The 26,355-nt window shown below is 33.7% G+C and overlaps 1 protein-coding gene across 1 annotated transcript; it reads right to left on the minus strand.

The window, feature by feature from the left end:
- Positions 1-15,325: 15,325 nt before the first annotated feature.
- LOC112856861 (olfactory receptor 14A16-like) lies at positions 15,326-16,290 on the minus strand. The gene is given in 2 exon segments (XM_025920162.2): positions 15,326-15,804; positions 15,807-16,290. Coding segments are annotated over 2 exon segments (963 nt in total).
- Positions 16,291-26,355: the final 10,065 nt, after the last annotated feature.

A 26,355-nucleotide genomic window follows, 5' to 3' on the forward strand; every position in this document is an offset into this window, starting at 1 on the left:
CAGGAAAAAGAACAACCAACACCACAGAAATGCAAGCAATTATAATAGAATATTATGAAAAATTATATGCCAACAATTTGGACAATCTGGAAGAACTGGTTAAATTATTAGATACATATAAACCATCAAAACTGAAACAGGAGGAAAGAGAAAACTTGAACAGACTGATAACAAGCAAGGAAACTGAATCAGTAAACAAAAGTCACTCAAGAAACCAAATTCCAGGGCCAGATGGTTTCACAGGGAAATTCTACTAAACATTTAAAGAAGAGTTAATAGGGATGTCTGGGTGGTTCAGTCAGTTAAGTGTCTGATTCTTCATTTGGGCTCAGGTCATGATTTCAAGGTCGTGAGATCCAGCCCCAGTCACGCTCTGTGCTGGGCATGGAACCTGCTTAAGAATCTCTCTCTCCCTCTCTGTCTGCCCCTCCCCCACTCCTTCTCTCTCTCTCTCTGTTTCTCTCTCTAAAAAAAAAAAAGATAATAGAATTGATAACTAGGTTTTTTCAAACTCTTCCAAAAGATAGAAATGGAAGAAAAACTAGCAAATTCAATCTATGAGGCCATCATTACCCTGATTCCAAAACCAAAGACTCTATTAAAAAAGATAATTACAGGGGCGCCTGGGTGGCGCAGTCGGTTAAGCGTCCGACTTCAGCCAGGTCACGATCTCGCGGTCCGTGAGTTCGAGCCCCGCGTCAGGCTCTGGGCTGATGGCTCGGAGCCTGGAGCCTGTTTCCGATTCTGTGTCTCCCTCTCTCTCTGCCCCTCCCCCATTCATGCTCTGTCTCTCTCTGTCCCAAAAATAAATAAACGTTGAAAAAAAAAATTAAAAAAAAAAAAAAAAGATAATTACAGACCAATAACCCTGATGAACATTGATGCAAAATTTCTCAACAAAATACTGGGAAATCAAATCCAACAGTACATTAAAAAAATCATTCACGACAATGAGGTGGAACTTATTTCTTGGTTTCAAGTGTGATTCAATAGTCATAAATCAATCAATGTGATAAACTTCATTAATTAAAAAAGGACAAGAATCATATGATCCTATTAGATGCAAAAAAAAAAAAAAAAAAAAAGTTTGACAAAGTAAAACATCCACTCACGAAAAACCTCCCCTAAACCTGACAAAGTAAGAATAGAAGGAACATATCTCAACATCTTACAGACCACATACCAAGCAAAAGAACAAAAACAAACAAACAAACAAACAAACAAACAAAAACACATATAATACCACTGACAGTGGGCAAAAACTGTCAATGGACTTTTTGCTACAGTCAGGAACAAGAAAGGGATGTCTACTCTCACCACGGTTGTTTAACATAGTACTGGAAACTTGCCCTCAGTAATCAGAGAACAAAATGAAATAAAATCCATCTAAATCAGCAAGAAAGAATTCAAACTTTCACTATTTGTAGATGATATGTTATATGGAAAACCCAAAGATTTCACCAAAAAAAAAAAAATTGCTAGAACTGATACACAACATCAGTAAAGTCTTAGGACACAAAATCAACATAAAGAATTCTGTTGTATTTCTGTACACCAATAATGAAGCAGCAGAAATAGAAATCAAGGAATTGACCCCATTTAAAATTGCAGCAAAAATAAAAGATACTGAGAAATAGATGTAACCAAAGAAATATAAGATCTGTACTCTGAAAACTAAAAAACAGTGATGAAAGAAATTGAAGATGATACAAAGAAATGGAAACATTCCATGCACAAGGATTAGGAGAACAAATATTATTAAATATCTATATTACCCAAAGCAATCTACATGTTTAGTGCAATCCCTTTCAAATACTACCTGCATTTTTCACAGTGCTAGGACAAACAGTCCTAAAGTTTGTATGGAACCTTTTTCTTAATAGACAAACATATTTAAAAAGAAGAGCAAAGTTGGAGACATCACAATTCTGGACTTCAAGTTACATTACAAAGCTGTAGTGATAAGATGGCAAGGTACAGACACAAAAATACACATGAAGATCAGTGGAACAGAATAGAAAACCAGAAATGAATCTACAACTATATAGTCAAATATACTTCAACAAAGCAAGAAAGAATATCCAAAGGAAAAAAAAAAAAAAAAGACCGTCTCTTCAAAATTGATGTTGGGGAAACTGGACAGCAACATTCAAAAACAAACAAACAAACAAACTGGACCACTTTCTTACACCATACAAAAAATATACACAAAATGAATGAAAGATCTAAATGTGAGAAATAAAATCATCAAAATACCAGAGGAAAGCACAGACAGTAAGTCTGAAATCAGCCATAGCAACTTCTAACTAGATATGTCTTCTCAGATGAAGGAAAAAAAAACAAAAAACAAAAATGAACTATTGGGATTTCATAAATACAAAACAAAACAAAACAACACCAACAAAAACCCTCAACTTTTGCACAATGAAGAAAACAATCAAGAAAACTAAGAGCCTACCTATGGACTGGGAGAAGGTGTTTGCAAATCACATATCTGATGAAAAGTTAGCATCCAAAATCTATAAAGAACTTATGAAACTCAACACTCAAAAACAAATAGTCCAGTTAAACAATGGGCAGAAGATATGAATAGACATTTTTTTCAAAGAAGACATACAGATGGCTAACAGACACGTGAAAAGATGCTTAACATCACTCATCATCAGGAATATAGAAATCAATACTGCAATCAGATATCACCTTTTATCATTCAGAATAGCTAAAATTAACAACACAGGAAACAACAGGTATTGGTGAGGATCAGGAGAAACCTCATACATGGTTGGTAGGAATGCAAACTGGTGCATCCACTCTGGAAAACTGTATGGAGCTTCCTTAAAAAGTTAAACATAGAACTTTGAAGGGATAAATGCACCCCTATATTTATAGCATCATTATCAACAATAGACAAATTATGGAAAGAGCTCAAATATCCATTGACTGATGAATGGAGAAAGAATATGTGGTGTGTGTGTGTGTGTATATATTTATATATGTATATATATATATATACACACATATATATATGAATATGTGTGCATATATATATATATATATACTGGATTATTACTCAGCTATAAAAAATGAATTCTTCCCATTTGCAAGGACATGGTTGGAGCTACAGTGTATTATGCTAAACAAAATAAGTCACTCAGAGAAAGACAAATGCCACATCATTTCACTTATGTGTGGAATTTAAGAAACAAAATAGATGAACATAAGAAAAAATTAAAAAAAAAAGAATCAAACCACAAAACACTCTTAACTATATACAAAAAATAAAGAATTGGAGGGGTCATGGGGTGGATGAGTTAAATGAGTGATGGTTATTGAAGAGGGCACTTGTGATGAGCACAGGGCGTTGTATGTAAGTGATGAATCACTAAATTCTATACCTTAAACTGTTATTACATTGTATGTTACCTAAATGGAATTTAAATGAAAACATGAAGTATAAAAAATTAATTAATTAATTAGATAAACAAATAAACAAATAATAATATTTAACTGGAAAAATTTTTCTCCTTGCATTTGTACTATGAGATAATTAATATAAACTAATTTGTAAAAATGCTTGCAAATGAAAATAATCAATGGTCACTTTATGTATCCACATTTGAGAGGTAAATTTATCTGTCTTCATACATTATTGCATTGTAATATTCAGGTAGAGAATAAATAGAAGGAAGACTCTTATTTGCAGTTTTAAACAATCACCTAGGATTCATTCTTCTGATAACTTTTATGCTTTAACATTATGCATTAAAATAACTTTTTAGATGTTTGCACAATAAACATTTTATACATTCATGTGATAGATTTGGTACTGGTTATCCAGAGGCTTAGGTACCTCCAGGACTCAAGATCATTGCATTTCTTATTGCTTATATATTAATATGAGTAATGGTACACAGACCTAGTTAAAAGTTTACAAAACATGAGAGAAAAGCCATTATCAAAATATCACCACTTACTATGGAATCAAAGTTCTAAGTGATTACTTAATGTTTCCCACACTTTGAATATCACTGAGAAGTTTAAGAGCCATAGTTTTAATTTTGATTGCTGTATATTTTCATAATTATGCTACAATCTAAAAATCGACATTTTATGCGGACTTTATTTTCTGATTTTGGTGTAAAATGCATAAAGGGACTGGAAGTTAAATTCAAAATATATTTTTCTGGATCATAAATCCTATCATCCTTCTTAGTATTTTTTTTTTTTTTTTTTTGTTTATTTACTTATTTTGAGAGAGAGAAAGAAAAAAACAGACACAAGCTAGGGAAGGGAAGAGAGAGAGAGAGAGAGAGAGAGAGGATTTCAAGCAGGTGCTGAACTGTCAGCACGCAGCCCAGTGCAGGGCTCGAACTCACAAACCATGGGACCCTGATGTGAGTCAAAATCAAGAGTCAGACACTTAAGGGACCAAGCCACCCATGTGCCCCATCCTTCTCAGTAATTTAATAAAAGTTTCTGTCAACTCACTCAGCTACTGATTCACACTTGGGATAGTTTCCATTGTCAATTAATCTCTTTAATTACTATGGTTTATTCCTACTTTTTTTCCTTATTGAGTTGAATACAAATTGTTTTTTTGCAAAAGACTATATTTTAGGGGCGCCTGGGTGGCGCAGTCGGTTAAGTGTCCGACTTCAGCCAGGTCACGATCTCGCGCTTGGTGAGTTCGAGCCCCGCGTCGGGCTCTGGGCTGATGGCTCAGAGCCTGGAGCCTGTTTCCGATTCTGTGTCTCCCTCTCTCTCTGCCCCTCCCCCGTTCATGCTCTGTCTCTCTCTGTCCCCAAAATAAATAAACGTTGAAAAAAAATTAAAAAAAAAAAAAAAAGACTATATTTTACATTTTCAAATATATTGTTATGTCATTTTTGTAGTTGTCTTATGAATTTTGATTTTCACTTTCTAGTTATATACACAGTAAAACCTTGGATTGCTAGTAACTTGTTCTGTGAGAGTTCCGCAAGATATGCAAATATTTCTAATAAATTTTAACTTGATAAACAAGTGATGTCTTACATTACGAGTAGTACATGACACCAAACATCACATTATCACTACTGAGCTAATGGTTTTCTTTCTCTCTCTCTCTCTCTCTCTGTCTCTCTCTGTCTCTCTCTCTCTCTCTGTGACATTATGGGTGACCATCTCTCATACTAAGATGCTTGGTCACAGGCCACAGTGTTTGGCAGGAATCAGTGGTTTTCAGAATGTTGGAAGGTGCCCACAACTAGCACTAGTGTATTTTTTGTCGCTTCAAATCACCAATGGACAGTTTTTTTCTTTTGAATACAGGAGTAAGTTTAGGAATACTTTGCTTTATTCTAGATCAGGCTGCCTACAGATATAGACCCTTTCTTCTGTTGCCTTATTTCCAATTATAGTAAATACAGTATATGATATGAGTTTATTAATGCAGTAGTCTGGTCAACATCCATGGAAGCATATATAATGACCCCATTCAGGAAAAGGTGGAAAAGAAAAGCAATAAGAAAGAGATGATTATGGTGGAAGTTAAGAAGGAAATCACTGAGAAGTATGGATGAGGTAGGCAATGTCCAAAATTGCAAGAATTTATAAGAAGGCTACATTGATCATTTGCACAATATTAAAGAAGAAAGAAGAAATAAGGGGCTAGATGTAGCAAAGGGAGTCAAATGATATAAAGGAGATATGTACAATGTGGGAAACTGCAAACTTTTGTAGAAAAGCACCACCCAAAGAAGGCCGTAGCAGTGAGAGTGATGAATGTTTCAATGACAATGCAATGTCACACTTCTGTGGAATACTTAAAAGGAGGCAAAAACAAGTGTCATTAGGTAAGTTCCAGGTTAAAGTTGTATGAAAAAAAAAATCCATAGAGCCAATAGATAGCAATGATTCAGTTAGTAATAGTGAAAGTTGTCCTACACAGTAACCCTCCTTTCTCTTGTCTGCCTCATTCCAACCATGAAGGTTTTCAAAGGTAAGTGCAGGATAATTTGTTTATTTTTCTTTATATTTTGTATTTTCTTTGTTATTTTTGTATTATATTACAGTGTTGTAATCATTTTTATGTGAATATTTTTTGGGTTGTGGAATATATCATCTGAGTTTCCATTTTTTCTTATGGTGAAATTCTCTTCAATACAAATTGCTTTGGATTACAAGCATGTTTCAGAAATGAACTATGCTCACAAGCCAAGGTTTTACTGTATAAGAAATCAAAGAGACTCACAGCAAGACAAATTATGTTTAAAGTGTCAAAACATATAGACAACGATAAAATCTTAGAAGATCTAAGAGAAAAAATTTGCTATTTATAAGGGAACCACAATAAGACAATCAGCAGATTTTTTCAGCAGAAATTTCACAGGCCAGAGAGAGTGACACAATATATTCAAGTGCTGAAAAATAAAAACTTCTAAGCAAGACTACTCTGCCTGATAAAATCTTTATTCAGAATTGAAGAATAGATCATTTTCCAGAGAAGCAAAAGCTTCGGGATTTCACCACCTCTGAACAATCCTTACAAGCAAAGTTAAATGGACTTTGTTAAGCAAAAATGAAAGCATGCTATTTTGGGCCATAGAAAACATATAAACATATAAATCTCACTAGTGAAAGCAAATATCTAGTAAAATTCATAATAACCCAATGTTGTAAAAGTAGTGGGTTAAATAGTTGTAAAGTTAGTAGGAGGCTTATGAAACGAAATAATAAAAATTACTATAACAACAGTAATAGATTAATGGATATACCAGATAAAAAACGTAAATAGTGACATCAAAAATACAAAATGTATGGGGAAGGTATAAGTGTGGAGTTTAAAATGTATTTAAATTAAGGTGTTATGAACTTGAAATAGATTGTTGTAAATAAATGTTTTATGTACACTCATGGTAACCAAAAGCAAAATTATCTGTAGTGAGTACACAAAAGATTAAGAGAAAGGAATCCAACAATATCACTCAAAAAATTATGAAGTCAAAAAAAGTAAAGTAAATAAAAACAATGGAATTACAACTGGCAAGAAAAAAATAATAAAACAGAGATAAGAAAATACCTATGAATAAATATTTTAGATGTAAATATACTAAATTCTCCAATCAAAAGATACAGAGTGGCAAAATGGGTAAAATTATAGGAACAAAATATACACTACCTTCTACAGCCTCGCTTCAGCTTTCAAGGCATACAAACACTAAAAGTAAAAAAAAAAAAAAAAAAAAAAAAAAAAAGGAAAGATAATCCCTGCTAATGGAAAACAAAATAAAGCTGTGTATCTATGCTTATATAAGACAAAATAGATTTTAGACAAAGACTGTACTGAGAGACAAAGAACATAATTATATAAGAATAAGGAGGTCAAACCAATAAAAGATATAACATTTGTAAGTATTTATGTGCTCAACATAGAAGCACCTAAATATATAAAGCAAATATTTACAGACCTTATTGGAAAAATAGAAAGGAATACATTAATACTAGTGAACTTTAATACCTCACTTTTGGCAATAGATAGGTCATCCACATAGGAAAACAATAAGAAAACATTTGACTTAACAAATTACATTTAATGGACTTAAAAGATATTTCCTTTTTTTTTAACATTTATTTTTGAAACAGAGAAAGAGACAGAGAGAGCAGTGAAAGGTCAGAGAGAGAGGGAGACACAGAATCTGAAGCAGGCTTTAGGCTCTGAGCTGTCAACACAGAGCCCAACGCAGGGTTTGAACCCATGAACCCTGAGAACATTACCTGAGGTGAAGTCAGACGCTTACCTGACTGAGCCACCCAGGCACCCCAAATGATATTTCAACTAAAAGCAGCAGAACATATGTTCTTCTGACGCACACATGGAACATTACCCAGGATAGATATGTTAGGTCATAACACAAGTCCTTATAAATACAAAAAATATTGGAATGATACCAAACATATTTTATACCCACAATCATGTAAAACCAGTCATCAATTCCATGAAGAAAACTAGAAAATTCACAATAAGGGGAAATTAAAGAATGTGTGATTAAAACCAATGGGTCAAAAGAGGAATCAAAAGAGAAATTTAAAAAATATATCATGAAAAATAAAAATAGAAATACAGTATACCAGAAAATATAGGATGCAAGTATAGCAGCTCTAAGAGGAAAGATCATAACAATGAACTCCTACATTTAGAAATACGAAAGATCTCAAGTAAACAACTTCACACCTAAAGGAACTAGAAAAAATGCAAAGCCTAAAATTAGCAGATAAAAAAAAAGAAGAGATCACAATGAGAATAAATGAAATACAGTCTCCAAAAGACAATACAAAAGGAAATGAAAGTAACTGTTTTTTTTTAAATAAACAAAATAGACAAACCTTTAACAAGACTCAGCAAGAAAAAAGATAGACAACAGACATCAATAAAATCAGAAATTAAATATTAGATGTTACTATTTATACATATATATTGTAAATACTTAAAGTGTTATAATTATATAAATAGTTTATAATATAAAATGTGTGATAGTATTCAGCTATTAATAGCACAGAAATTCTGCCATTTGCAATAACATGGATAGATCTTGGGTGCATTAATGAAAATTGAAATAATTCAGATAGAGAAATACAAATACTGTTTGATCTCACTTATAGGTGGAATCTACAAGAGCTGAGGTCATTAAAACAAAGAATAGAATGGTGGCTACCAAAGGCTAAAGGACAGGGAAATTGGGAGATGCTAGTCAAAGGGTATTGATTCAAGTTATAAGATGAATAAATTCTGAAATGTACAGTATTGTGACTTGGTTCACAATATTGTATTTTATATTTGAAAGTTCTAAGAAATTAGCTCTTAAATATTTTAGTCACAAAAAAGTGTAATTATGTGAGATGATGGACATGTTAACTAACCTCCTTGTGGTACTCATTTTGGATATATGTGTATCAAGTCATTACAATGCAAATATTAAATTTATACGATTCTATATGTAAATGTATCTCAGTGAAAGTAATAAAAGAATAAGCTAAATCACCATGTAAGAATAATGCAATCAGCATCGAAAATAAAATCGAACAAAGCAAAATAAATTAAAATAATAAAATAAAATAAAATAAAATAAAATAAAATAAAATAATGTGTAAGTAAAAATGTACTTAAAGGGACAATTAATGATGGAAAAAATTCACATGTAATAAATGCTATTATCTGCAACTTTATAAAAGTACATTCAATTTAACCACAAAAGTTATCACACCACAGGCAAATGAATAAACTATATGAGCACACGATTACCATTACTAATTAGAAATAGTTAATGAGTATGTTCCCTTACATAGTGAACAAGTAATAAAGCAGTCTTTGTGTTATTTTCATATGGGAATAAATATCATATGAAAACAAAGTAAGTTTTTAAAAGGGTTTAGAGTAGTTAATAAAGGGCATGAAGTAGTCTGTAACACTTCTTGATTATGTGCAATCTCAATGGTGGCAGCTACAGATGTCATATGAGTGCTGAAGGATTGTTGCATGGGGCTTTGGTTCCTGTATTGTGACGTGCAGGAATGCTCTGTTCTTTCTTTAAAAGTATGCAAGGTCTACAGATGGAGTTTAACCAGTTATTTGTGAATGTAGTCTGGTCTTTTCCTCAGGGAAAGTTTGGTCCTTTACTCCTCAAAAGCAGCAGTTTGCAAATTTCAAATAAAGTAAGTTAGTTGTTCCACAGATCAAGGGACTTAGATCAACAAGCAAGTAGTGTATACCTTTGAAACAATTTAACCCTTAAGACTGATTGGAGTGTTTTTGCAGTAGTATATTTTAAATATGTACTATTTGTATTTGTCAATCATACTTAACTCTTGGAAAATCTGAGAAAGAAAAACTTTTTTTGAGGAAAGACATAAATATCATAGAGACAAATAAAAAGCAAAAATTATGAAATGGTATAAAGCTTATATTGTATCAAGTAACACTTCTGATTGATAAACCAAATTAAACAAAATTTAAAATATAACCTAGATCTGGGCACCAGGGTGGCTTAGTCAGTTAGGCGTCTGACATCAGCTCAGGTCATGATCTTGTAGTTCATGGGTTCGAGGCTCTCATTGGGCTCTCTGGTGACAGCTCAGAGTCTGGAGCCTCCTTCATATTCTGTGTCGCCTTCTCTCACTGCCCCTCCCCTGCTCACGCTCTGTATCTCTCTCTCAAAATAAATAATAAAACCAATTTAAAAATTTTTATTAAAAATGAACATTAAAATATATATGTATATGTATATTTTAACATTAAAATATAAACAACATATAAAATATTATAATTTATATTTTGACATATAAAATAAACATTAAAATATATATATATATAGCCTAGATCTGCCCAAAACAAAATTTCATAATAATGAAAAAGATATATACTGTGGACTCAATTCTACTATTAAATCTCCATGTCAAATGTCCAAGCAATCCTTTTTGTATATATTAATACATCATTATCATGTCTATACAGCTATACTATACATGTATCTGTGTCTTTACTTAAGTATATGTTATTCTAAGGTCCAATAGATGATCACAGATTGCTTTTAATCAACATCTTCTTTTCCCTCAAACTTTATTGAAGTATGATACTTGTGTATATTTAGAGTGTAGAACATGATATTTCTATATGCACGTATATTGTGAAATGATTACAAAAATCAAACTAATTAACATTTCTGTCACTTCTCATAGTTATCATTTTTGGGGATGTGGTAACAATACTTAAGATTCACCCTCAGCAAATATTAAGTATACAATACAGTATTTTCCAGTTTATTCTCACTTTTTGTTTATATGTATCATGTTTGTGTCCGTGTGATTGTGTACATACGTGTTTGTGAATTTTTGTTTCCTTTCCTCTAAAAAATGTTCATGGTAATTTTTAATATTTGAGTTTATCACTAATTTTAATTTTTAACCTTTCATTGTCTTTTGATTTTAAATAATTATCTTCTATTTATGCAAGTAGTACATACAACTTTTTTCAAAACTTTATGGTCAATAATTATTTCCCACACTTCATTTTTAAGTCTCTTTGATTCTCTCTAGATTTTAAATATGGTACATATTTGGGGCACCTGGGTGGCTCAGTCGGTTTAGCGTCAGACTTCAGCTCAGGTCATGCTCTCATGACTCGTGGGTTTGAGCCCCACATCCAGCTCTGTGCTGACAGCTCAGAGCCTGGAACCTGCTTTGGATTCTGTGTCTCCCTCTCTCTCTGTCCCTTCCCTGCTCATGCTCTGTCCTCTTTGTCTCTTAAGAAAATAAAATAAAACATTAAAAAAAACTAAATTTTGGTACACATTTATCTTCTGAGTTAACTATTGGAATGTATATAATTTTTATACAATGAGAATTTTTTAAACAAACTTAAAAATATATAATATAAGAAAGTATTATGTGATGTTCTTTAATATGCATTTGTGTATTAAAAGTAAATTGTTGACGGTCCATTAATATAAGTTAATTTAGTAATTAAAAATAAAATCGAATAAGAAATCAACCTAATCACTGTAATTGTGATTAAAAATGTAAAAGCATACATTAGCCATCATTGAATGTTTCATTAACTTAGTTAAAATATTTTAAATTGCATTCTACAGTCAATTTTGGAAAACATTTTGGCAACAGATAGACTTAAAATATGTTTAAAATGGTCTATGGGTGCCTGGGTGGCTCAGTCGGTTGGGCATCCAACTCTTGATTTCAGCTTGGGCGATGATCTTGTGGTTTGTGAGTTTGAGCCCCATATCAGTCTCTGAACTAACAGTGCAGAGTCAGCCTGGGATTCACTCTCTCCTCTCTCTTTGCTCCTCCCCTGCTCTCACTTTATCACTCTCTCAAAATAAATAAATAAACTTAAAAAAATATTAAAATGATGTAATTTATTTTATAATACATCATTGAATTCTTATTACATTCCATAACTCTTTTGGAATGAGAATGTAATAGTATTACAATTAATATTAAAAAATAAGTGAGGGGCACCTGGGTGTCTCAATCGGTTATGTGTCCAACTTTGTCTCATGTCATGATCTCACGGTTTGTGAGTTCAAGCCCGATGTCGGGCTCTGTGCTGACATCTCAGAGCCTGGACCTTGCTTCAGATTCTGTGTCTCCTCTCTCTCTGCCCCTCCCCTGCTCACACTCTGTCTCTCACTCTATCTCAAAAATAAAGATTAAAAAAGTCAATAAAGAAAATAAAGTGATTCGTAAGAGAAAACAATCATTAAAAACATTTACACAACAAATTCAAAAGATCAAGATTTTATAATCTATTATAATCATTCATGGATGGTCTCCAAATATACATTTTATCCATATCAAAATCAGTATTGGGCTGAAGACAATGTGAGAGTTGATAATAACCATTGTGGTGTGGACTTTTGGTCATTTGAGAACAAATCAATATTGTATTGTATATTGAACCTAAATTGTTATTATGTAATATTTTGGCATTACATTTGCACATATTTGAACAGAATAGAAAGCAAATGTCTCAGTCCAGTGAGGAATCACAGAGCTTCTGTTTGTGTATGCTTGTGATACAATTTGATACTTATTTCAACAGAGGTAAGGAAGAAAATAATAGATAGTGAAGATTATTTGTTTTTCCCATATTTCAATGTCTTCTTTAAAATATTTACTTTTCTAAGACTGTATAAACTCTATATTAAATTATATGATTTTGTTATAAATTCAAACTGTTCTTCCTTTATTTTACTTAAATGTTTATTCATTTTTGAGACAGAGACAGAGCATGAACGGGGGAGGGTCAGAGAGAGAGAGACAGACACAGAATCCGAAGCAGGCTCCAGGCTCTGAGCTGTCAGCACAGAGCCCGACGCGGGGCTCGAACTCCTGAACCGTGAGATCATGACCGGAGCCGAAGTCAGAAGCTCAATCAACTGAGCCACCCAGGTGCCCCAAACTGTTCTTCCTTTAAAATGTCTGTATGCAAAAGTAAATATTTAGTGTATGACTTATTGTGATGAAATTAAGTGTTCCACCAGGACATTTTTCTTAGCTTCCCATGCTCTTCATGTAATTAAATAAATGAAAATAAATGCATACATAGAACATAGAATAGTGTTATAAATGCTATTCACCAAATATTTCTGGAAATATTAGATTTATGATATAAGCTAATATCTATTATTTTGTTTTTACCATTATAAAGTAGTTAATTTATCTTATTTGCTCTAAACAATTCTAGTTCTTTTTCTTTTTTTTTCTTGATTATTCTCATCACACAGTTAAGGACTCTCACACATATTGGTTTATACCTTACAATAAATGTATGTTTTATTTTAAATGAGTGCTAGATTCCCATATTTAGTTCTTATAAGATGGTCTAATTCAAATAACATCTATAATACTTATCTGCATTAGAATGTGATTATTCAAATTCTAACTACAAATCATAGTACACGCCTTATTTATGTAACTGTAGCTCTTGTACTGATTAAATAATGTGGCATCCTAAGCTAGTTCATAGTCATTGTTCACACAAGTGCTAAGGGATATCAGTAACATAGAAACATGAAGATATTAGCCTTGGAAACAGAGATAAAGCTGATACCTATTAGAATTACAATTAATTAAAAGTAGACAATATTCTCTGAATACTGACTTAAATCAGAGTTTGTTGCATCTCTAAAGAGATACCAAAATGGGGAATCAACAAAGAAAAATTACATAAATGTCTATTACTTTCCATTATAATACAGTATCAAAAAATATCTAAGTGTTAAAAAGAAAAAAAAAGAGTTAATACAATATATAAACAAAATTATATTCAGTCATCTTAAAATATAATTTCAAAGAACATAAACATATGTGTGAATGTAATTACTTTAAAAATATAGAGAACTATAATGAATTTTCAAAATAAATTATTCATAAAATAATGAATTTATTAACTAGTACATTTTTAAAATACGGGTGTTCTATATTAGGTTTTTTTTTATTATAAATGTGTGAATGATAAAAGTAGTGAAAAATGTAATAGTCTTCATCATTGAAAACTAAGTCAATTATTTCAACAGGTAAAGATTTTTGAAAATAATAAAAGCTAAAACAAACAACACTTATATCATCAGCCCTCTTTTTTTTCAGTGCGTTCTGACTAATGTCTCTTTCTATGAAAAGATTTATTCACTATACATTGATATTTAGCTAAGTTTATAAGCTATAAATGTATAGAAAAGTATTTATATTATATTATATTATATTATATTACATTATATTTATTATATTATATTATACATTATATTTCAATCAGCAGACTCATCTGGAAAATTTGACTGAATTTGTTTTGTATCAGTTCTTTCCTTATGCAATCACTGGGACAAACAATGAATGGACCTTGCCAAAAGGAATACTAATAAACACATCAATGAATCTCATATAATTTATTTTTTGGTACTCATCAGATATAATACAGAATTAAGAACATTTTCATAATATTGGGTAAGAACTAAAGTGTAAAGTGGAATTTGGAAAATAAATACAGAAACTATTAAAACAATTACAATTTAAAGTATAAATAAATTCTTTCCTTTCCATATTTTATACCACCCAAAAATATTGAACTGATATAAATGCAGGAATATAGTAAATGCAAAACTTTATGTGAGTGTAGAACTGTTATCTATGAAGAAACAAATCTCCCAGGCAAAACTGGGCTCCCATTTTATTCTTCACTTATATTTACAAATGTACTTGTGAAGTAAAAGTAAATGTTTTATTTACCTCTGTTCTGGTTTTGTAGATTTATATAATAGCAAAGAATTACAATAATGTATCAATCTGTATTCAGGAAAGATTTGTTACAGCAAATGGTATAGTGTAGCAAAAGCAAAGAAGTATAATGCAATATTAGGGACATTCAGAAGAATGAGGCTCAGCTTCTGGGAAACATTTTCAGTCATGTGAGACATGCTTCCTCTCTGGATAATAAATCAGGACACCAGGGAATCCACACTCTAATTTAAGGAGAAAACTTTTATGGTTCTCCAGTCAAGTATCCAAAACCAGATGTATAATCTGACTCAATAAACAGAAATTAAAACAGCCTAATAGAAACCAGGTACAAACTAAGAATGTTTACATTTTCTCTAGCAATGCTCCAAAGTTATGTCAGACCTGAATGCATCCTCACTGATACTAGTTAGTATATTTAACTCCATTTGGTCAAGGATTACCACCATGGTTCCAGGTAACTCCAGAGATAAGTACAAATTTGCAACATACGAGCTAGATTAACCCTGTATTTACAAAAAATATTCAAAAGAAAACACCTCTACTCTTGGAGAAAATTAAGGACATTCTCCTTTCTCAAGAGTCTTCTAGGGATCAGCTTTCCCAGACCTGACTTCATTGCCTTGTTTCTTAGGCTGTAGATGATAGGATTAAGGGAAGGGGGTAACAAAATATAGAAAGAAGATAGAACAAGATCAGTGAATGATGTGCACCCTAAAATAGGTTTCAGGTAAGCAATAAAAGCAGTTGAGAGAAAAAGTATAACAACTGCCAAATGTGGAAGGCAAGTGGAATAGGTTTTTGACTGCCTTTTCGTGGATGGTATCTTTCTGACAGTGTAGAAGATGCAGATGTAGGAGACTGTGATGCAAATAAAGCAGAAGACATCCGGGACTGCATTAACAAGAATGAGTACAATTTCTACAGTTATATTCTCTGAGCAAGTAATAGCTAACAACTGGGGAATATCACAAAAGAATTGTTGAATTTCATTGAATCCACAGTAAGATAAGGAGAATTTCCTGCTGTATGTATAACAGATATAAAGCCACTAGTGAGCCAGGACAGAGCCACTGTCTGCACACACGTGCCCCTGTTCATGATGGCTTCATAGTGCAGTAGATGGCAAATGGCAGCATAACGGTCAACAGACATCAGTGTAAGGAGGAACAGCTCTGCCCCTGCTGAAAAAGGCACCAGGAAGACCTGGGTGACACAGCCAAAAAATGAGATAGAATTGCTGCGGGTCAAGGAATTGGCAACAGTTTTGGGCACAACAGCTGAAATGAGACAGATTTCTAACAGAGACAGATTCTTTAAAAAAAAAAAAAAATACATGGGTGTGTGCAGGCATGGGTCCAAGGATGTTATGGTAATAATGAGGCCATTCCCCCTCAGGGCAAACAGGTAAATTACTGTAAAAAGCACACATTGTAAGAACTGAAGACTCCATGGGCCTGAAAATCCCAAGATAAGAAATTCTGTCGCCACTGAAATATTGTTCATTTTTGATGAAACATTCTGCATTAAAAAGGAAAAGGTATAGTTACAACAGCCGTGAATTCTAAGTATATTTATTTCACCTCAATAGAGAAAAAAAAAAAAAACCCTCTGTTAATTCTTATCACATTAGTAAATGTGGTGTGTGTGAGAAAAAGTCAGAAATAATTTTAAAAAATGCATTTTCCTCATCAATAAATCCACATTTTGTATGTACTTTGTTTCATCAAGTTTTTGTTTCTCTAAGTGTCTGTTATAATGTTATGAGAACATATGTACAAACTGATTATCAGACAAAATGCAACCTGTGCTTATAGAGAAGAATATCAACTGAATATTAACAAAATGCAACCTATGCTTATAGAGAAGAGTCTTAATTTACACATGAAAGAAAGTGGAGGAATAAATATGAAGTATCCAATGGTTCCATGCCACATCCTCTATCCAATTCAATGAATTAATAATTTGATAATTAACTCTTCCTGTACTTGTATTAAAAGTCACTTCATGAAACAACAGGCATTCCTCTTTCTACTTTAAACTTTCTTTCTGTATTACTTTAATCCTTTCTTTTATCTTCTGATATTTTAGATTACTGTTTATAAGTGACTAAATATAATACAGAATTTCTTATTTTAGCTATCTGGATTACTATATATTATACCTTGTTACACTTAAACTTTTTTAGTTATCTAGTTTTCACAAATTAAGGTCATTTTATGCATTTGTGAAATCCATACGCCTAGATAGATTGATAGATACAAATAGATATACATATACGTGTTTATCCAATCTTACTTTATTACACTGCTGCACAGTTACAAATACAAAGTAAGTTAAACTTCTATTTACAAGTCTGTATATCCTTTCCCTGTATTTTAACTAATAATATCCTTTTTCTAATTCTCTGATGGACATGATGCTTACACATGAATTCTTTTCAAATATTTTACTTAAAATAATCCTATATTAAGTAAAAAATGCTGTATACTTTTCTACTTGATTTAAAACCTGCCAACATTTTAACAGAAAAGACTTGAAATGGGTAGAGATAAATTGCATAAATGATAGATGATATCGACAGATAGATATAATATACATATACATAGATATAATATCATATAAGCATATTTATTATTTTATATTTATATTTTATATATTTATATTATATATATTATATATATAATCTATCATTTATATCATCTATCATTTACTGTCTATCTAATTTTACTTCAATGTGTTTTATAAGTTTATCCCTTATGTGTCAATATCTGTGACTTCTCTTTCAGCCTCAACCATTACCAATTCTTACTCATTCAATTAAGAATTCAATTACTTGAACATAGTGTAAATGGATGAAGAAAGTGCAGTTGTTTCAAAAAGTTGGGTGAACAGATTCAGTGTAAATTTCTGAAATCAACTGACCTCTACTATTTTACAAATCTATACTTGTATAATATATAATTATATATTATATACATAATATATATTATGTATATAATATGTATATATACATAATATATAATTATGTATAATTTAAAGCAACCTAATGTTTCCATAAATCAAAAATAAGGAAAGCTAATTTTTGATACTGTAGCCTATAATCCCAATAATTTTAACTACATTTTAGAGGTAATGTTTTGCCAACCTAGTCATCATTTTTTTTATCTATCATTTCACGACTTAATTCTTTTATTACTCTCTGCTTATGACTGAAATAAAAATTTACTTGGTATTTTAATTGTTTTTAATTGATTACAGTGAAATCAGCATTCTGTTATGCATTAAAATGAAGTTACATAAATGTTTTGAAGTCCAAAGTGTCCTTGTTGTGTGAACTCATATTTCAGAACAAGTTTGGTCTGCACTTAGAAAACCTATGTTCTAGAGATATTAAAATAAACATTTAATAATCCAAGAAATTTGTATCACTAGAGAATTTAGGAAACTTTTTACAGGTTTATTATTTTCTTACTGAAATTACAATCAATAACCAGAATAAAAGAAAATAAAACTCCCTAAAGTATCTGTTCTGTAGAAGATGGAAGAAATCATCAGGCTTTGTGTATAGTTGTTGATGAAACTATTCCTGATTATTCTAAGTCAACAACAGTAGCTCTGATTTTCAAATATTGAGAAAGTTCTTTCCTAAAAGGCACTTTACTTCTTGCTGTCTTGGCTTTAGCAAATACAGTTGTGAATAAGATTAAACACAATGAGAATGGTGATTTTATATTTGCTGTCCATCTCCCAGTGGCTTGAACTCTGGAGTATTCCAAAGGGAAATGCTGCCACTTTTGTCGGAATGGACTGATGTAGTCTGTTTCTCACAATCATAAGAGACACACATTGGCACAATAAGATATGTGGAAATGAAGTATCATGATAAAATTTCCTTTTTAATTATTAACTTCAAATACTGTGATGCAATCAAGAGTCTTCATAATTTGTGAGAAGACACTGAAGAAGCATATATATCCAATCACACAAAGAGCCATTATAGAGAAGTGTCTATTAGCCTGACACTTTCCTTGGTGTGTTTACATTATCTCATTCACACTATAAATATATTTTTATTCAATAGCCTCTTGAAATCACAGTTATATTCTCATTTGTTGTGTTGGACTGTCCAGTCATATTTTCTTCTATAGAGCAAATAAATGGTTTCAATGAGTGATATCAATTAATATCGTAAAATATCATTTAAAAAACCTACACATACAGACAGTGAGACAGACAAAAGGTAATTTAATCAACTAGGTATTAGTTTACTTATAATTTTTTATACATTAGCTGGAATTAATAAGTTTAATAATTTTGTTTTAGTAATTGATAGACTGTTATGTAAACAAATTTCATGAAACTGAGTGCAATGCAAACACGTATTATTGTGTTTAAATAATTCCAGACCCAGATGGTAAAACATGTTGTGAGATGTAAAAAATAAAATCTTAGCAAATGCAATGAAATAATTTAACAATATTTAGAAAAGGTATAAGAACACTATAAGCAGTTGCTGAACTTTGGGTTAAAATAAAGTACTTTGAGTCATTCAAGATAAAACCAGCTCACTTGAAGATAAGTCATATGCAAATCCAGACCAAGATTTAACAATAACAACAAAAGAAGAAAAAGGGTAAAACCTTTTATATTTATGGGACTCCATCAAGACAGCTACTTGCTGTGGAGAGACAAAGGGAAGACAAAGAATGCTGGGGAATCATAGGACTGTATCTGAAATTGAGAAAAACCACAGACCAGGATTCAGAAAGATTCAATCTCTAACTGCAGGGCTTTCTCCAGAATGGTGCCAGCTGCCCTGTTCCTGCACCTGGGGAGGAGGATAGCCAGTCCCCAGCTCAGTAACTAGGTCTGAGGCACAGTCCTCACTTGGAGAAAGTAATCCCTTCCCTGGAGTGCTGTGGGAATAAGGTATTTAACAATTCAAAGGACAAAGAGTGCCTGCACCCACCAGCCAAAGACTATATATCTGGCAGGGCCGAGCTGCATTTCCCCAGAACCAGGGCACATGGAGTGGGACCCCTTAAGATATCGGGGTTTAAATCCCAGCTGAGCACCAGGGAGGCATGGGAGTCAGTGGAGTGGGGGGGTGGGGTGGCAAAAAGCCTCATTTGTGCCTGTGGTAGAGAGAGGATGGCCAATTAGAATGGTTTGGGACACCCAGTCCATGGAAGAGAGACTGGGATATTGCCATTTTTCTCACGATCCACAGGAAGGTGGGGCTTCAGGGGACAGACAGCAGACCCACAGTGGAGGTGGGACCCACCTACACCAAACCAGGCCCCTCTATGCCTGGAAATTGCATATCTACTGGAGCTGGATTGGCACTGAAGAACCAGACAGCCCCTCCTCAAGACCAGCACTGCCACCAGTTCCAAAGCATCCAGCGGTTTTGCATTTCCTGATTTAATTCTTGGATAATTCTTATTTTATATATTTATATTTATGTTTATATTTATATTTATATTTATTTCCTCTTCTAATCTGGTTATTCTGATTGTTGGTTTCTTAAACAGACATCCTTACTCTATTCTCTTTATACTTGTTTTATACCTCTTTCTTTATTTTTCTCTCACTCCCTCTCTCTCTCTCTGGATTAAACCTTATAGGTGCTCTGTCTGCTTAATTTTCTTTTGTTTTCTTTCTCTCTGTCTCTGTTATTTCTCTCGTTGTATGGGATAATGCCTCTTCCATCAGCACTGACCCCACACTGTTGTTTACTTGTAGCTGATGTTTCTGCTTTTTTTGTTCTTGGTTTGTTTATTTGTTTTTCTTCCCAGGGTGACTTCAATGACCGAATCAAAGCACACCTGCTGGAGGTTCCAAAACATCACTACAAGTAGGGATATAAAACAAAGTCACAACAATAGAGAGCAAGTAAGACATTCCAAAAAATACCTCCTGAAGGGCCAGGCTCTAGACAGTGTTTGACCCCTCTTTAATACAGTAGAGGGGCGCCTGAGTGACTCAGTCGGTTAAGCGTCCAACTTCGGCTCAGGTCACGATCTTGCGGTCCGCGAGTTCGAGCCCAGCGTCGGGCTCTGGGCTGATGGCTCGGAGCCTGGAGCCTGCTTCCAATTCTGTGTCTCCCTCTCTCTCTGCCCCTCCCCCGTTCATGCTCTGTCTCTCTCTGTCTCAAAAATAAATAAACGTTAGAAAAAAAATTAAAAAAAAATACAGTAGAGCTCACAGGTGCAAGGCATATAGCAGGTTTTTAAAACACATAAGGTACAGAAAACTAGCCAAAATGATGAAATGGAAGAATTCTCCTGAAAGAAATTCCAGGAAGAAATGAAAGCTAAAGAAACGAAAGCTAAAGAAATAAAACCTAAAAATATAAACAATATAATTAAGTAAGAATTTAAAATAACAGTCATGGGGCGCCTGGGTGGTGCAGTCGGTTAAGCGTCCGACTTCAGTCAGGTCACGATCTCGTGGTCCGTGAGTTCGAGCCCCGCGTCAGGCTCTGGGCTGATGGCTCGGAGCCTGGAGCCTGTTTCCGATTCTGTGTCTTCCTCTCTCTCTGCCCCTCCCCCATTCATGCTCTGTCTCTCTCTGTCCCAAAATAAATAAATAAATAAAAAACGTTGAAAAAAAAAATTAAAAAAAGAAAAAAAATAACAGTCATAAGATTAATCACTGGACTTGAAGAAAAGCATAGAAGACAGTAGAGAATCTATAGCTGCAGAGATCAAGGAACTAAAAAAATAGTAATGATGAATTAAAAACTGTTGGTATTTTTTACCAACCATCATTACCAATAGTAATGATGAATTAAAAAATGTCAAAATAAACTAGAAGTAGTGAAAGCAAGGAAAGAAAAGTAAGAGGGTAGAATAAGTAAAATAGAAGGTAAAATGGAAATAGATGAAGCTTAGGAAAAAAGACATAAAAAAAATCTAGACTCTAAGCGGAGAATAAGAGAACTAAGTGATCAATGAGCCCCCAAAGTCTGGCTTGCAAAAACAGAGGGGCCGGACTGTGTGAATTCTGAAAGCCAGCAGGACTTAACATCTGGAATATTAGAAGTCCAGAGCTCTGCACTTGGAGAGCAAGGAAAGCGAGAGGACACCAGGAGGGAGAGTTGTTGAGCCATGGTAGGACAGAGCTCGGTGGGGTAACAAAGGTGCTGGCAAGAGCTATTTCCCTCTCCCATCCCCCAGCCGAAAATCCAAAGTGAAAAAGTTCCTGTCACCAAACTTGATCGTACCATGCAAACACCAAAACTGTGCTTCTCTGGATCCATCCCTCCCTTGGGCCGGCCTCCCTCCTGGTGCTTCAAGGCCCCTCCCCCAGGAGACGACTGAAGGCAAGGCAAAGCTAGCTAAGCCTGCCCCTCCTGCCCCTGTGCACCATGCTAATTGACCCTGTCAAATACTCCCATGGCCAGATCCCATAAAAGCAGCACCACAAGCATGGCAGTGTGCAAGCAGCCAAAACAGGAGCCACACCACTCCACAGTGAAGACTGCCCCTGGGAGAGGGGAAGACAAGGTACACACCAGTCTGACTGTGGCCCCAGCCCCAGCTGGGGGCATATATTGGGGCTGACTACGGCCCTGCCCACCAACACAAGTTTCTATGGACAGCACAGGGAAGTGCCTTGCAGTTTGGAGCTACCACAGGGACTACCCAAAATGACAAAACAGAAGAATTCTCCTCAAAAGAAATTCCAGGAAGTAGCGACAGTTAACGAATTGATTAAAAACGATTTAAGCAATATAACAGAACAAAAGTTTAGAATAATAGTCATAAGATAAATCGCTGGACTTGAAAAAAGCACAGAGGACAGCAGAGAATATATTGTTACAGAGATCAAAGGACTAAACAATATTCATGAGGAACTTAAAAATGCTATAAATGAGATGCAAAAATAAAATGGAGGTGGCCATAGCAAGGATTGAAGAGACAGAGGAGAGAATAGGTGAATTAGAAGATAAAATTATAGAAAAAGAGGAAGGTGAGAAAAAGAGAGATAAAAATATCTAGGAGTATGAGGGGAAAATTAGAGAAATAAGTGATGCAATCAAATGAACAATATTCTTACCATAGGAATTCCAGAAGAAGAAGAGAGAGACAAAGGGGCTGAAGGTACACTTGAAGAAATTATAGCTGGGAACTTCCATGATCTGGAGAAGGAAACAGGCATTAAAATCCAAGATGCACAGAGAACTACCTTCAGGCGTAACTTGAACTGATCTGCACAACATATCATAGTGAAACTGGCAAAATACAAGGATAAAGAGAAAATTCTGAAAGTGGCTAGGGATAAACAGACTCTAACTTACAAAGGCAGACACATAAGAGTAGTAGCAGACCTATCTACTGAAACTTCGAAGTCCCAAAAAATGGCAGGAAGTCTTCAATGTGATGAACAGAAAAAATATGCAGCCAAGAATCCTTTATCCACAAAGTCTGTCATTCAAAATAGAAGGAAAGATAAAGGTTTCCCCAAACAAAAACTGAAGGAATTCATCACCACTAAATCAGCCCTACAAGAGATACTAAGGGGGACTCTGTGAGTGTACTGTTGTAAGAACCACAAAGTCCAGAGACATAACTACAAGCATGAAAACTACAGATTACGCAACCACTCTAAACCCATATCTTTCAATACTAACACTGAATGTAAATGGACTAATCAAAAAACATAGGGTATCAGAATAGATAAAAAAAAAAAAAAACAAGACCTATTTGCTGTTTACAAGAGACTCATTTTGGACATGAGGACACCTTCAGATTGAAAGTGAGGGGATAGAGAACTATCATGCTGATGGAAGTCAAAAGAAAGCTGGAGTAGCCATACTTACATCAGACAAACTAGACTTTAAAGGCTGTAACAAGAGATGAAGAAGGGCATTATACAATAATTATAGGGTCTATCCATCAAGAAGAGCTAACAACTATAAATGTTTATGCACCGAATACGGAAGTCCCGAAATATATAAAACAATTAATCACAACTATAACCAACCTTATTGATAAGAATGTGGTAATTGCAGGGGACTTTAGTACCCTACTTACAGCAGTGGATAGATTATCAAGACACAGGATCAATAAGGAAACAAGGGCCCTGAATGACACATTGGATCAGATGGACTTGACAGATATATTTAGAACTCTGCATCCCAAAGCAACAGAATATACTTTCTTCTTGAGTGCACATGGAACATTCTCCAAGATAAATCACATACTGGGTCTCAAAACAGCCCCTCATAAGAATAAAAGAATGAGATCATACCATGCACACTTTCAGACCACAATGCTATGAAACTTGAAATCAACCACAGGAAGTCTGAAAAACCTCCAAAAACATGGAGGTTAAAAAACACCCTACTAAAAAATGAATGGGTCAACCACGCAATTAGGGAAGAAATTTATAAAAAATATGGAAAAAATGAAAATGAAAATGCAACAATCCAAAAGTTTTGGGATGCAGTGAAAGCAGTACTGAGAGGAAAGTATATTGCAATTGAGGCCTATCTCAAGGAACGAGAAAAATCCCAAATATAAAAATCTAATAGCACACCTAAAGGTAATAGATTCATAACATCAAAGACACCCTAAACCCAGCAGAAGAAGAGAAATAAAGAAGATCAGGGCAGAGTAAACAATATAGAATCTAAAAAACTGTAGAGCACATCAATGAAAGCAAGAGTTGGTTTTTTGGAAAAATAAAATTGACAAACCTCTAGCCAGGCTTCTCAAAAAGAAAATGGAGACGACCCACAGAGATAAAATCATGAATGAAAATGGAATTATTACAACCAATCCCTCAGAAATACAAGCAGTTATCAGGGAATACTATGAAAAATTATATGTCAACAAACTGGACAACCTGGAAGAAATGGATAAATTCCTAAACACCTACACACTTCCAAAATTCAAACAGGAAGAAATAGAAAACTTGAATAGACTCAAAACCAGCTTTTGAATCCCTTATCAAAAATCTCCCAACAAATAAGAGTCCAGGACCAGATGGGTTCCCAGGGGAATAGAACCAGATGTTTAAAGCAGAGATAAAACCTATCCTTCTCAACATATTCCAAAAAATAGAAAGGGAAGGAAAACGTCCAGACTCATTCTATGAAGCCAGCATTACTTTGATTCCTAAACCAGACAGAGACCCAGCAAAAAAAAGAACTACAGGCCAATATCCCTGATGAATATGGATGCAAAAATTCTCAACATGATACTAGAAAATCAAATTCAACAGCATACAAAAAGAATTATTCACCATGATCAAGTGGGATTCATTCCTGGGATGCAGGGCTGGTTTAACATTCACAAATCAATCAATGTGATACATCACATTAATAAAAGAAAAGATAAGAACCATATGATCCTGTCAATCAATGCAGAAAAAGCATTTGACAAAATTCAGCATCGTTTCTTAATAAAAACCCTCAAGAAAGTTGGGATAGAAGGAACATACTTAAACATCATAAAAAAAATTTATGAAGAGCCCACAGCTAATATCATCCTCAATGGGGAAAAACTGAGAGCTTTTCCCTGAGATCAGGAAAACGACAGGGATGTACTCTCTCACCACTGTTGTTAAACATAGTGTTAGAAATTCTACCATCAGCAATCAGACAACAAAATGAAATAAAAGGCATCAAAATTGGCAAAGATGAAGTCAACCTTTCACTTTTTCCAGATGACATGATTATACATGGAAAGCCCGATAGACTCCACCAAAAGGCTACTAGAACTGATACATTAATTCAGCAAAGTCGCAGGATATACAATTAATGTACAGAAATCAATTGCATTCTTATACACTAATAATGAAGCAAGAGAAAGACAAAGAAACTGATCCCTTTCACAATTGCACCAAGCATAAAATACCTAGGAGTAAACTTAATCAAAGATGTAAAAGATCTGTATGCTGAAAACTATAGAAAACTTATGAAGGAAATTGAAGAATATACAAAGAAATGGAAAAAGCATTCTGTGCTCATAGATTGGAAGAATAAATATTGTTAAAATGACAATACTACCCAAAGCAATCTACACATTCAATGCAATCCCAATCAAAATTGCACCAGCTTTCTTCTCAAAGCTAGAACAAGTAATCCTATAATTTGTATGGAACCACAAAAGACTCCGAATCGCCAAAGTAATATTGAAGAAGACTAGAGTGGGAGGCATCAAGATCCTAACCTCTACTACAAAGCCATAATCATCAAGACAACATGGTATTGGTATAAAAACAGACACATAGACCAATAGAATAGAATAGCGACTCCAGAACTAGACCCACAAAAGTATGGCCAACTAATCTTTGACAAAGCAGGAAAGAATATCCAATGGGGAAAAAAAAAGTCTCTTTAACAAATGGTGGTTGGAGAACTGAATAGCAACATGCAGAAGATTGAAACTAGACCACTTTTTTACACCATTCACAAAAATAAACTCAAAATGGGTAAAGGACCTGAATGTGAGACAGAATACCATCAAAATCCTAGAGGAAAATGCAGGAAAAAACCTTTCTGACCTCAGCCACAGCAATTCCTTACTTGACACATCTCGAAAGGCAAGGGAATTA

This window comes from Puma concolor, chromosome A1 (assembly GCF_028749965.1).
Source record: "Puma concolor isolate L17-30 chromosome A1, mPumCon1.1.hap2, whole genome shotgun sequence".
NCBI classification, from domain to species: Eukaryota; Metazoa; Chordata; class Mammalia; order Carnivora; family Felidae; genus Puma; species Puma concolor.